The following is a 13,216-nucleotide window of genomic DNA, read 5'->3' as shown; positions in this document are numbered from 1 at the left end:
CCAGCAGAAGAGCTCCTAACTTTACTCAGTGTCAACTGTTGGCACACACTTAAGGGACACAGCAAATGTCAGCCCAGACATTCCCACAAGAAAAGGAGGGAAGAAACCAGAGAAATCTGTTTGCAGAAGTCTTGAACGTATCTTGTGGAGAGAAGTCTTGAACGTATCTCATGGAGAAGTATGTAATATTGAATGTGTGTAAGCATAGGTGCCAGCAATGTGCTAGCGCTATTTCTCTTAACTATCATGATGTAGATTCTGTGTGTAGCATCTGAAAAGAGAAGACATCAATAAATGACAGTGTGTAGGTCTTTTGGGGAAGAGTAAATATCCCTTAGACTTCTTGCAGGGAAATGGAAGTATTGCAGTGTACTCTATCAGTACAGTATGGGTGAGCGTGTGCTGTGGGATTTCATGCATGCAGAGATGTGACTGACTTCTAGCTTTGCAACTATCCAGCATAAAAGTTCTCATCCAATATTGAAATGCAGGCGCAGGGCACGCCTGCCTATTTCTACAGGCAACATGTCCAGCAGCATCTGTTCCTCCAGCAGACAGTGCTGGTATCGGGACTGGGATGGGCCTATAACTTTTTTATCTGAAGGGGAAGGGGAGAAAGGGAAAAGGCAACAATCATGAAATGTAACAGAAAAGGTAGCACACGCCAAAAAAAAGCAGGGGCTGAGAAGAGAAATTGTGCACAGTAGGAGTGGAGAAAAAACAGAAGAGCGGCCCAGTATATTAAATTTTAAAATGAATATTTGCACAACACGCATTATGCTTAATTCACAATATCCTTAAAGTTTCTTGCAATACCAAGAAAAGCAATTTCAAGTTTGACTGTGTATAATCAACTGCCCTTTGAATAGACAACAGAATCAACCAGAGTTCCTCTTGATTTAGCACCAGTGTGTTTGTCTTTCATCTTTCTCCTTCACTTTCAGGCTCTTGCACACGATATATGCTAAACGGCAAAGACAGGAGAATTGCTCACAAGTTCTTACCTGTTGCTTGTAAACCTGCCATTCTGCCCCTGCTGTAATGTTTTGAAAATCTATTCTTTCTGATAATAACAAAAAGGTTTAGACCAGTATCTCCTGAATGTATGTTCCACCATAAGTTTTCCCCACAATGCTAAACCACTGCTGCACATCTCTGGTGAACTTTGGTGCAGAAGCTCATTTTGTAAAGGGCTGTGGAATTTCATAAGCCTTGCTCATGTGTGAAAGACAGGGCCCTAGCTTGCGTTTCCTTTGTATGGTGGCTGAATTTGTGACCCAAACCCCCAACAGTTCACTGGAATTGCAGGCCCAGGTCTGTACTTCAGAGGCGACTTAGTTTTATTTTACAGAAAAAATGCCATGCTAAAGACAAAAGTTAGCTAAATCAGCAGAAAACACGGACTAGAGAGGAAACTCTTGCATTTTGTTCTCCTACCTCAGTGTGTAACTGCAGGTACGTCCCTTAACTTCTGCCTGTCACAGCCTTCCCTTTTGTAAAATGGAGACAGTATCTACAATGCAAAAGCAGGTTTTTTTAAGTTTAGGTTCACTGATTATCTGGTATATTTAATCTTGAAAATATTTGGATGTGAAATCCATACATAATAATAAAAGCTAGTGGTCTCTTCGATGTTTCTTTCAGAATGCAGCTCTTCAGCACCTGTTCATACGGAAATCCTTTCGCCCGTTCAAATGCCTCCAGTGTGGGAAGGCCTTCCGCGAAAAGGACAAACTGGATCAGCACTTGAGGTTTCATGGACGGGAAGGGAACTGCCCTTTGACTTGTGACATCTGCAACAAGGGTTTCATCAACAGCGGGGCTCTTGAGAGCCACATGAAGTTCCACATGGACCAGAAAACATACTCCTGCATTTTCTGTCCCGAGTCCTTTGACCGCTTGGATCTGCTTAAAGATCATGTGGCCATCCATGTCAATGATGGCTATTTCACCTGCCCTACCTGCAAAAAACGGTTTCCAGATTTTATCCAGGTGAGATGCCATCCTGATTTGAAGCATTGCCTTTGGGTCTCTTGCAAGTACTCTCGTTTATGAATTTTCCAGTACTGTTATCGTGTAATGTTCCAGTCAGTCCATTTGCACAAGAAAAAGGGGTCCATGTCAGTCGGAAGTTAAAAAGGAAGAGTGACCAAGCATTGCTAGATGTCGTCTTATGCCATTGCAGTGCTCTTTCCACTAAATCATTAGATGTAGTACTTCAGTCTGGCATTAGAAGGCGCTGTACTGTGGGATGGGTGGTCCCTTATCCCTAGAAAATGCCTAAAGCGGAGGTCCCAACTACTTTTGGTCAGTACAGATCCATGGCACAAAAAGGAATTGTCTTTTGCTGTATGCAGCTTGTACTTGAATACACCTTGTCCTTTGTTGTTCAAACTCTGAACCAAAAACAGTTGTGTTTTACATCTTTAATCCGTTGACTGTTTTTGTCAGGATAATTCATTTGAACACCTTGCGGAAGTGCCAGAACAGATCAGGATACTCTGCTTCCTGACTTGCCCCCTGGGCTTCAGCTGGGTACTTTATTCTCTGCACACTGCTTCAGAGAGGTTGCAGTGGAGTAGTGAGTAATGTTAACTACTTTGTGCAGTGTGCAGAGCCATTGGAGAAGATAGTTAATAGAATTTAAGGATGCTATTTTGATGTTCAGTAAGAAAAAAAACTTGAGACATACCATGCACATATTCATTACCCTTTATTGGGACAAAGAGGTTGATTATGTCTTGCTGAGCTGCCTGACTTAAATTGAAATGTAGAAATCCAGTTTAAGTCAAGTAATAGGAACTGATAGACTATCCAACAGGCTAAAGAGGAAAGGATGGGGAAAAGTGGTTTACTAATATAATTCTATCCCAGCAAAAACCTTTATCTTCCATAAATGTTGAACGAGGAAAAATGTTGATGATTCAGAAATGCTGTACTGCAACCTAATTCCCCATAAACTTTCCTGTGAAACTGATCAAGTCAGAAGAAGGTCCCATGGCTTTTTTCCAGCTATTCAGCTCTATTTTGGAATTTAAAGATGGTTTTTTCATTGGGTGCTATGTGAATAATTAAGTCTAGTCACCATAGATTGCTGCCTTCTTAAGTACTTTTATGTGGAACAGATAAAGATACCACGTTGCTTCATGTATGATCAGTATTAGAAGATGATAAAGATTTAGTTAGAGATCCATTTCTTGAGTAGTGCTTGGATTTCAAATGTCAGACCTCATTAGTTACTTCATTGCGGGAAGGTGAGGGACCCCACTAGATGCCTCAAGAGCTCAAGGATAGTCCCAAAACATGCAAAAGTAGTTGGCCTTCAGGAATGGCGTGCAAATGCTTTTCTGTTGAAGGTTTTTTTTGCCAATTGTAATTGCAAGCTCGTTCTCTGATTGAAAGGAATTAGTCCCCGTGTTTAGGTTTCTTTATAAATGAAGTAAAGATAACGAAAATCAGATGAATGTGTTAAGGATGATTCAGTAAAACTGGTACATCATGGACTGTTGCTGCCCATTAAGTGCTCAACTGTGCAATAGCTGATGCCTTCAAGAAAGAGTCTTAAGGAAATCAAATAGTCCATCCAGAGGCATAATAAGGATGTTAAGGCTTTTTAGAAACTATTGCCAAGATGTCAACTGTTCTGATAAAATACTTTTTAAACCAAAGCAGATTAGAGAACTCTTAAAACCTTTTTCCTTTCTTTCTTTCTTTTTCCTTTTTGCTAAGAGTTTCCTAGACTGTTTTACCACACACTCTTCTCTTTTGAATAAATTCCATTTTTCTATGATCTGCAATTCTAGGTCAAGAAACACGTACGCAGCTTCCATTCAGAAAAGATTTACCAGTGTACAGAATGTGACAAGGCTTTCTGCCGTCCCGACAAGCTGCGACTCCATATGTTGCGACACTCAGACCGCAAAGACTTCCTGTGCTCCACGTGTGGCAAGCAGTTCAAGGTAAGATGACTCTTGACTGGGTCATTCCTGATACAGGTGGAGCACACCATTCTTTAGCCTCCTTCAAGTAGATAAGCTCATGTTCTCCAAGGTGGAAGAAACCACCATGTTGTAAACATGCTAGGCTTGCCCACAAGTTGCACGCGCTGCTTTGTGTCGCGTGTGAGCTACGACATTCATTTCTGATGTACGAGGGGGAAGATCCACCCCAGCGTGCTCTGCTCTTAACAGGGTTTCTCATCTATCAGATGTTATTTGTAATAATTTAATAACAGAGGAAGTTTCCATCTGCTCGTTAAGAACTGGGTCATTATACAGCCCAATTGCCAGGTGCTTGGGTTGTATTGCTTCTATCAGTTTAGTTAAGAAAACTTCTTGTTGATGTCAGTGGACTAATAATATTCCTGGGCGAGGTGCCTGGGCCTGTGGCATCCATCTTGTCAGCACATGACATCCAGATGCCTTTCCAGATCCCACCAGAACAGATGGAGCAGACTGTGAGCCAGGTAAACTGTGGTGGCAGCAGCTTGCTTCTCGTCACTTAGTTTCTTGTGGGATACTGAGGGACTGGGTACTTCTGGGTGAAGAAGCATATTCTAGACAGTGTATGTCTAGAGAGGCTGGATTGCATCTGGGCAGTAGGTTCAGCACTGTTGTAAGACATGAGGTCCTCCTCAGTCAAGAGCATTATTTGATGCAAGTTTTCAGCCATACAGAGGTGAGCGCTAATATTTTAGATAAATTCAGAGAAAAGCCAGAGCAGAGGGGTTCATTCTCATAGAGGCTGCTAAATTAGCATTAGTTTGGCTCCTGCTTTTGTGGCTGAGCAACCTCAGCTTGGTTTGAAGGATAAACCTAAGCCCCAGGGATTTCTGCTGAGCTGTCCAACACTGAGCATGCAACTGTATCTCACGGCAGCACTGGAGAGGAAAAGTTGAAGAGAGATCTCTGAACACCTTACGTTGTAGTTCTTCCTTGTAACAGGTAGTCAGGCAGTAAGTGGTGCTGATGTTTTTCTTCCCGATTTGCTCTTTCCCTAGAGGAAAGACAAACTGCGAGAGCACATGCAGAGGATGCACAACCCAGAGAGGGAGGCCAAGAAAGCTGATCGAATCAGCCGCTCAAAAACATTCAAGCCTCGGATAGCTTCCACTGACTACGAAAGCTTCATGTTCAAGTGCCGACTCTGTATGATGGGTTTCCGCCGGAGGGGGATGTTGGTGAGTGTCTGTGTGCTCTAGCTTCTCTTATAACTTCTGTACTCAATTTTGATCAATAGTTAAGGAAAAAAGATGGAATTCCAATGGGTGGAATACAAGGATGCTGTGAAACCGGGAGAATTTTATAGCTGAGTTGAAATTATATATTATTTTTTTTAACCCTGTGTGTCTTATCTCTTCAGCAAATGTGTGCCTTTGCGTATTTCATTGCCTGTGTTGCATGTCTGGTTGTCACTACTGTATTTCAACACTAAGTAATGCTGATTGATGTGTAATGTATTTAAGAGAACATGAGATTAATATATTGCCTAGTTCAGCCTTACTGCCTCAGTTTTCCTGTCCTTTCTATTCTTTGTTTCTCCCCCTTCTTGAGGGGCCTCTCCTGGCCATGCCCTGTAACTGCCACTGTGTAACGGGTGTTAACGCACCAGATCTTATTTGCAAATATTTCATGAGGGTTGTGATCTCTGCTAGCAAAGGCCTCCCTCAACAGAGGCCCTTTAATTACCTCGCTCGCAGCTGCAAGAGAGTTCTGGCAAGCTGTTTTACCCCTTCCCATCTTACTTTGATTAGAGAATCTGTAAATGAGATCTAGTAAGACCACGTTTACATTCAGCACCTGACTATGAATGTGAATAACTTTTGCAGCAGCAAATGCTTCTGGTGCTGCTGGCTAGCATCGTTACAGTTTTGGTTTGGCTGTTATCCGTGTCTAGGAGAAGAAGCAATTGCTTGGCTTCCAGCTGTAATATGTTCTCTTGTTCTCTGTGTTTGTTTCTCCTAAGGTGAACCATTTATCAAAGAGACACCCAGACATGAAAATAGAAGAGGTGCCAGAGCTCACGTTGCCCATCATCAAACCCAACAGAGATTACTTCTGTCAGTACTGTGATAAGGTATGTAAGGAAGTCACCCCTTGGAGGGTAGCTCAGTCCTAGACCTCTGTGCAACCAATTTGTTTCTGCATAGAAACACCTTGCAGGGTTTGTAGCTTTTTTTGACGTGCTTGCCAGCAACTTTCCTGCAGGACTGTCAGAAAAAAAAAAAAAAAAAAAAAAAAAGAAAGAAAAAGAATTAAGATGAAATGCACTTAGGCCAAGGCAGCTGAATGCTAATTGAAAACTGCAGTTCTCCTTTTCTGTTGTCTTTGGAGTAGGAAAAACTTAAATACTGCCATCCAGCAAGCAGTCACTCACCCTTATTCCTGTATCACTTTTTTGCAACCCCGGACTAAGTAACCTGTCTATAATTCCTGAACACTTATTTCTTTTGGTTTCTGTATCACTTCTAAAAGTTAGTCTCTAACGCCTTTAATTTAAAGCTGCTTACTTAGTCACATGCCAGCAATTTCCAGTGTTCAGTAGAGCCTGAAGCTTCTTCTGTGCTGCCTTGGGGTTCATGTTCTTATTCCCTGGCCTTTGCTTTTTACGCATGTGGGCCTTTATTTACCAGGGAGTGTATTTTGACTGTCCTTATCCTCAGCATATTCTTCCATGATGCCTCCTTCCTTTTGTTTAAAGGGAAAAAACCAGATAGTTTTAAAAAATATCACAGAATATTTGTTTGTTGAAGTGCCTAAAAAGAATTTAAAAATGCATTGATCGCTGAAGGCTATTAAAACGGTCTGATGCTTTGTGCAAGAGTGGAGGCATCAACCTTCATGACAAATGAACATTGGACAAATTACAACTTTGGTGATTAGTGGCTTCTTTGACATTTGACCTTCAAGTATCAGGCAAAAAAGGTTCTCCTCTCACTTTCCTGTCCTGCTTTGGTGTTTTGTTGTGGCACACGTGTTCTCAGATGCCTTATGTGTGCTACACAGGAAGGAGTTGCTTTTACAAGTTGATTAAACATGGTAAGGTGTATGTATATTGATGCATTATGTTGTAATTGTTTGGGATTTAACTAAACATACTGTCGAAAGCGACATGCAGACCTTCCAGGTAAAGATAACTGGTAGCTGTTTTTTGCACAGACAACAGGATTACACCATTTTAATTCCAAATCTTAACACTGCAGGTGTACAAGAGTGCCAGTAAACGCAAAGCACACATCCTGAAGAACCATCCTGGTGCTGAGCTACCTCCAAGCATCCGGAAACTGCGCCCTGCGGGCCCAGGAGAGCCGGATCCCATGTTGAGCACCCACACCCAGCTGACAGGCACCATAGCCACTCCTCCGGTCTGCTGTCCTCACTGTTCCAAGCAGTACAGCAGTAAGGTATGGGGGTTGTCTCGTAGCCTCAGAAGACAGCACCTCTCTGGTGATGCTTTTTCACCATGGTCTCTGTCACCTGTCAGTCCACAAGCAGAGCTCTTTCATTCTGAGCCAGAGTGCTGCTTTCGTGCTGCGTGCTGACAATACGGGCGGGGCGGAACCTGCTCATTTTATGGCAAAAAGGTTCCCTAAATAGAGGGCCTGAGCTTGAAGGAAGAAATGGAAATGTTATCAGAATGCGGTCACAAATGGAAAAACTGGGAAAATTCTCAGTAACAGTGACAAGGGAGAGGAGTAGGGAAACAAAATACAGAAAAGGTGACCTCTGGGAAAGGTCCCCAAAATATTCGGCTGTGCTGGGGTAAAAAGCTTATGGGATGTGATGTTTGGGGCAATATTTCAGTATCAGATAGCTCTAATCAGCTGAAACTTGGTGATCTTTGCTTCCTTCTTGCTGGCCAGAGCATCCCGTAGTGTGAATCTTGATGCTGCCTTACTGAGGGAAACTTAAAAGCTGCAGTCCGCAGGGCTGTTTGATTTCAGTTGGCCCGAAGCAGAGTTACTGACCATCTTTCTAATGAGCTTTTGCAACTCTTTGTAGACAAAGATGGTACAACATATTCGCAAGAAGCACCCAGAGTTTGCGCAGCTCCCTAACACGATACACGCTCCGCTGGCGACAGCTGTCATCAGTTCCACTCCTGCTGTTCTAACCACTGACAGCACTACCGGAGAGACTGTTGTGGTAAGGATTCCAGACATGTTAAATCAGGCCATTGGAGGGAAACAAACAGAACGGAAGCCCTCTGGTATAGTAGTCTTAGTGTTTATTTGGCAGATGTCATTTTAAAGGGTCTGTTAGCACGTTATTTGAGATCATTTCTGTTCCTGGATCTGTGCTGTGGTTTGGCTCTGCTAGGAATTACGTATTTCTTTCTGGAGCTCTACGGATTTGTCTTTTTTCCCCTACTCCACTCCCTTCTTTCATTCAGACCCATGTGCTACTTACTCCACGTAATACTTTCACACGTGGCTAATTAACTCAGGAATACTCATCTCATAGATTTTCACTGGGACTGTTCTCCTGAGGTGCCTGCAGTTCTCGGGATGAAGAGGACATGTTTGACAGTGACTGGGGACTGGGTCAAACTCTGTTCAGAAGAGACGAGATCTCTCTGTAATCCTTTGGACAGTGCAGTACTGAGTGATATGAACCTCCAGTGGCTGATATCTCTACTGTTAATACATCAGCCGCTATGGAACTGAAAGCTGAGACTAGAAAATCAGTCTTGTGTCCTTTAGTGGTGTGGGGATGTTGCATAGCTTTAAAAATCTTATTAATCACAGTTTAAAGCTTCCCATTTCAAGACTGAAACTGGATAAAAGACTGTTTGGCTTGAAAATGGGCAGATTCAATCAGGATGCTGTTGGCTTCATAAACCTGATTAGTTAGGTGCTAAATGTCTTTACACGCTTACAGTTGTCAAGAAAAGTATCATTCTGGCGAGTGAGGAGGAAAAGTAGAATACATCCGAGAAGCACTTTTTGACTTGGAAACTAAGTCAACTCTTTACAAGTGCAGGATTTTTGTTGTCTAATAGTTCTGTTAAGTCAGAACATTAAAATTACTATTTTATTATTTTATGTTAAGTTAGCCCTTAATGGTCCTGATTAGCAGTTAGATAGAAGAGAGCAATCCTAGTGGATGATTCGTGGTGATTGCTTATGACCACCTCCTCTGTACACGTGAAGCTCTTGTAAATAAACGACTAGGCCGAGTGGTGTAGATGTAGATTCAGTGTGATGAAAGAACTACAGCCCTGCAGAAGTATTCAATCCAGTAGACAATATGTGATGATGGTCTGTATCTTTCTCTTTACCTGCTCAGACAACAGATTTACTGACACAGGCAATGACGGAGATATCCCAGACCCTCACAACAGACTATCGAACTCCCCAGGGAGATTACCAGCGAATCCAGTACATCCCTGTGTCTCAATCCACAACTGGCTTGCAGCAGCCTCAGCACATACAGCTGCAGGTTGTTCAAGTGGCCCAGGTGAGTAACCTTTTGGAGGACTTGATGTGCTTTTGATCCCCTCCATATCAAGCCTGTGCTTTCTTGGGGCTGTAGCGCTCAGAATTGTAGTAAGGAGTAGTTAAAAAAAAGTGGTGCTGACTGTTTTTTACAGATAAATTGATTGATAATGCATAGGGTTCCCATTGTAAGCATCGTGTACTGGGCATAAATAGTCCTGCCGGTCTTGGTCAGCTTGCTGGAGACATATCGACACAGTCCTAATTTCGTTCTACCCATCTGGGCACTTTTGTTTAAGTCTGCTCTAGGAAGGTTTTCCAGCAACTGGAAAAGTGGGTCAGTGGGTGACCCATTTTTGCAGTTGAAGTCTAATTTGTACGTACTTGTTCTCAGTGAGCCAGAGCCAAAATTTGGAAGTACAGAAAGCGCTTGCTTTTTCCCTTCATATCGTCTATTAGAATATTCATTCTCTATGATGCTCAACAGCCTCCTAAAAATAAAACCGGGGGTAACTAGAGTAACTGAACTGAGGAAAATAACTCAGGCAGCTGTAAGAAATCACCATCGCCTTCAAATCTACTACCCACCAGGTGAAGCTGAAACTACCACGTGTTTGTATTTGAAGCTGATACTTGGTGTTCTCTGTGCCCCCTCATTACAAATTAAGTTATGAATTTGATTAATAAAGGCCTAAAAAATGGCCCCAGTTAATATTGACTGTGGCTGTTCTGACAAAACAAGAGCATAAAAACTGATTCCTGCAGCTCCTATTTAATTTTATCAAGGTCTGAGACTTGTAATTAAATTACTCCAGTTGGTATCGTTAGCAGGTGTTGCTCAAAAAAGCCTTTCATCAGTAAGACTGAGCACTTGTCTTGATACAGAGCTACGTCAAACTACAGTAGTGGATATGCATACATTTTATAGACAGATGCTTACAAAGAAGCATGGTCCAGTGGTTGACACTAATCCTGGTTTCCAGACCCTTTGATTTGAGTCCAGCTGCTTGTCACAGACAGGTTGCATGACTTTAGGCAAGTCCTTTCCATTGATATCACTGAGATGTAACCATCTTGGTGCATTACATCTGTTAAGTGTACTTCTTTATCTCCCAGGAGTGCAAAGAGGGTAAACACAGGCTTGAACAAGGAGTGCTGCGTGGCCTCACTAAGGTCCATACCTCATTGTTCCAGACCTTGTATCACAGAAGAGGTTTACATAGCTGCTTTTGCAAAGAATTTGAAGTATACTACACCTCTGCTTTTGATTTTTCTCTCCCCCTCCCTCCCCCCCCCCCCGCCCCAGGCTACCTCACCTCACCAGTCCCAGCACTCCACAGTGGACGTTGGGCAGCTTCATGACCCCCAGACATACACGCAGCATGCTATCCAGGTGCAGCACATCCAGGTCACAGAGCCAACGCCAGCAACTCAGTCGTCATCGCAGGTATTTCACTCTTCTCTTCTTGCAGGAAATGTTTTCCCTACCAGTCTGCTCAGCTGGCATATTACATGTGCTGGTGCAGGTGATAGTCTTTTCTATGTCCTTTAAAGGACCACATGTGAAATGGCTTTCAAATGAACATCTCTGAGATCATCAGATAGTCCCCAGATGTTCCTAGGGTCTCTGGGGGCATTTTGTTTTGGTTTTTTTTTGGTGCAGGGGGTGGGGGTGGTTGGGGTTCCCCCCGCCAGGAATGTGTACAAGGTAGAGATAAATGGCTGGGAACAGTCATATTTGCAGCTTAAATAAACTTAGCCAATTGAAAGATGTAAATGGAAACTGGCATTCCTTAAATATTTGAAGTTCAGCTCTTCATGCTGTTGGGTATTATTTAGCCTCTAATCTTGGTTCCCTGCTACGGGCTTGCTACATAACCTTTGGCAAGCAACGTCTCTATTTCAGTTTCCTGGTCTCAGCTTACTAACCATAGAGTGAAGCAAGTTGGAGGAGAGCTTTGCAGTTCTTGTACTCGATATGCTACAGAACCTATGCCCCTGTGTTTTCCCTTAAGAAGGATATGTTTGTAACAGAACAGAGGTATACAATCCTCAGTACACTGAGAACACTTATACCTTCCCCCGCTCCCCGGCCCTCTAGGTTGGGGGTCAGCCTTTGAGTCCCTCCTCACAGCAATCTCAGCAGGAACTCAGCCCCTCACAGATGCAGACAACTACATCGACACCAAACCAAGCCCTCCAGCAGCAGCAAGGATCTTCAGTTCAGCACACGTATCTTCCCGGCACGTGGAACTCATTTCGGAGCTATTGTAAGTGTCAGCAGTAGCTCTCACTAGTAGTCTGGCTAGCGTGTGGGACTAATACGTGCTCTATTTCTCCAGCTACCAAATGGGATAGTATTTTCAGAGCTCATTAAGCTTCATGATTAATATTCATAGAGATCTAAGAAGATAAACAGTTTCAGACAAATGAAAATGGTTGTACTGGCTCTTCTGCTATAGGTCCGTAATGATCTGGTGTGTGGTTTGGGCAGGTAGAATGGGCTCCTTTATTCCAAGGAACTTGCATTCAGCAAGAATCCATGTGCTGGATAGCAGCTTGTTCAAATTTGGAAGGATGCTTGAAAGAATCGTACAGAACATGAGGGTGACATGAAATGATTTCTCATGTCCATGCAGCTCTGGATGGTAATTCTAGGATTTCTTGGCGAGAACAGGATGCGTTGGCTATGCATGAATTGCCAAATCTGCAGCTGATGTTAGCTGGCATAATTCTGTTGAGGCCTGTAGAGTTTTATAACACTTTACGCTACCTGAATTTCTAATCAACAACCACTGTTTCAGGCTTGAAATCTTGCTGACATTAAGATGTTATCTTTTAAGGTGGTCTTTGAGTTTGAAGGTCTTGATTGCCCAATTTCCATTTTTTTTAGCATCTGAGATTCAGATGATGACCATTCCTCAAGGCCAGTATGTGATCACAGAGACCGCTGTAGGTACACCGGTCACCACTGTCAACACAGGGCAAGTGAAAGCAGTTACTCAGGTAAGAAAAAAAATCACGGCCTCCTCTTTTCACCCAGAGTAACGTATCAGGCTTAAAGCCTTCAGTTTGAAGGTTAAAGGAATGCTAAAATGATGACTGAAGGCTTTAGCACAGAGTAGAGAATAATGGCGTACCTAAAGAGGTCCAGACTGTACAGTCCAAAAGGGCACTGGCTTTCTGTAACAGTGGTAGCACCTTCCCTGCTGGGCAGAATCCATAGGCAAAATAGTGACGAAAGGATACAATGTGTTGTGTCATAAACTAAGGAGAAAAGCGCTAGGGGTCAAACCTAGTAATGTTGTGAACTTAAGGTTACAGAAGACATGAAATAATCTCTTAAGCGTCACGGAAAAGATTTGGGGTTTTATGTTTGGGGTTTTTTTGTTTGTTTGTTTTGTTGTTGGTTGTTGGGGTTTTTTCCTGAAATAGCATCATATTCCTTTATGTGGTGACTGCAAATAGTTTTCTGCATCTAGCCATTTACAAGGCCCATGCTGCCTGGCCCTTGTGTGCATGACTCCTTCAAGTTTAAAGTGTTCACTTAATCACATTTGCAGGACAAGGTATGATTTAGTGGTATTGATTAGTTTTAAAAATATTTATAACTAAGCTGTATCCATTAAACCAAATTTCAGAACAATTTCTGGAAACTTTTTGCTAGCTTTCTGTTACCCGTAGGATTACAAAATAAGAAGAGTTACTGCTATCTTACCTTGTAAGCAGTCCAGCATAAGGAGGCAGGCTGTTGTGCTGTGTTGATATTGGACGCTGGAA

General features: G+C 42.7%; 1 protein-coding gene across 4 annotated transcripts in view; it reads left to right on the top strand.

The window, feature by feature from the left end:
- PRDM10 (PR/SET domain 10) overlaps positions 1–13,216 on the top strand; it is a 45,758-nt gene that overhangs the window by 29,228 nt on the left and 3,314 nt on the right. For all 4 annotated transcript variants that reach the window (XM_049801562.1, XM_049801563.1, XM_049801564.1 and 1 more), the window contains 10 exons: positions 1,645–1,992; positions 3,804–3,959; positions 5,000–5,179; positions 5,965–6,075; positions 7,202–7,402; positions 8,001–8,144; positions 9,288–9,458; positions 10,743–10,883; positions 11,538–11,706; positions 12,330–12,442. In XM_049801562.1, coding sequence (XP_049657519.1) covers positions 1,645–1,992; positions 3,804–3,959; positions 5,000–5,179; positions 5,965–6,075; positions 7,202–7,402; positions 8,001–8,144; positions 9,288–9,458; positions 10,743–10,883; positions 11,538–11,706; positions 12,330–12,442 — 1,734 coding nt within the window. The remainder of the gene's footprint in view (positions 1–1,644; positions 1,993–3,803; positions 3,960–4,999; positions 5,180–5,964; positions 6,076–7,201; positions 7,403–8,000; positions 8,145–9,287; positions 9,459–10,742; positions 10,884–11,537; positions 11,707–12,329; positions 12,443–13,216) is intronic.

This window comes from Accipiter gentilis, chromosome 5 (assembly GCF_929443795.1).
Source record: "Accipiter gentilis chromosome 5, bAccGen1.1, whole genome shotgun sequence".
NCBI classification, from domain to species: Eukaryota; Metazoa; Chordata; class Aves; order Accipitriformes; family Accipitridae; genus Astur; species Astur gentilis.
The sequence above is the reverse complement of the archived record's forward strand: the minus strand, read 5'-3'. Positions and strand labels throughout refer to the sequence as shown.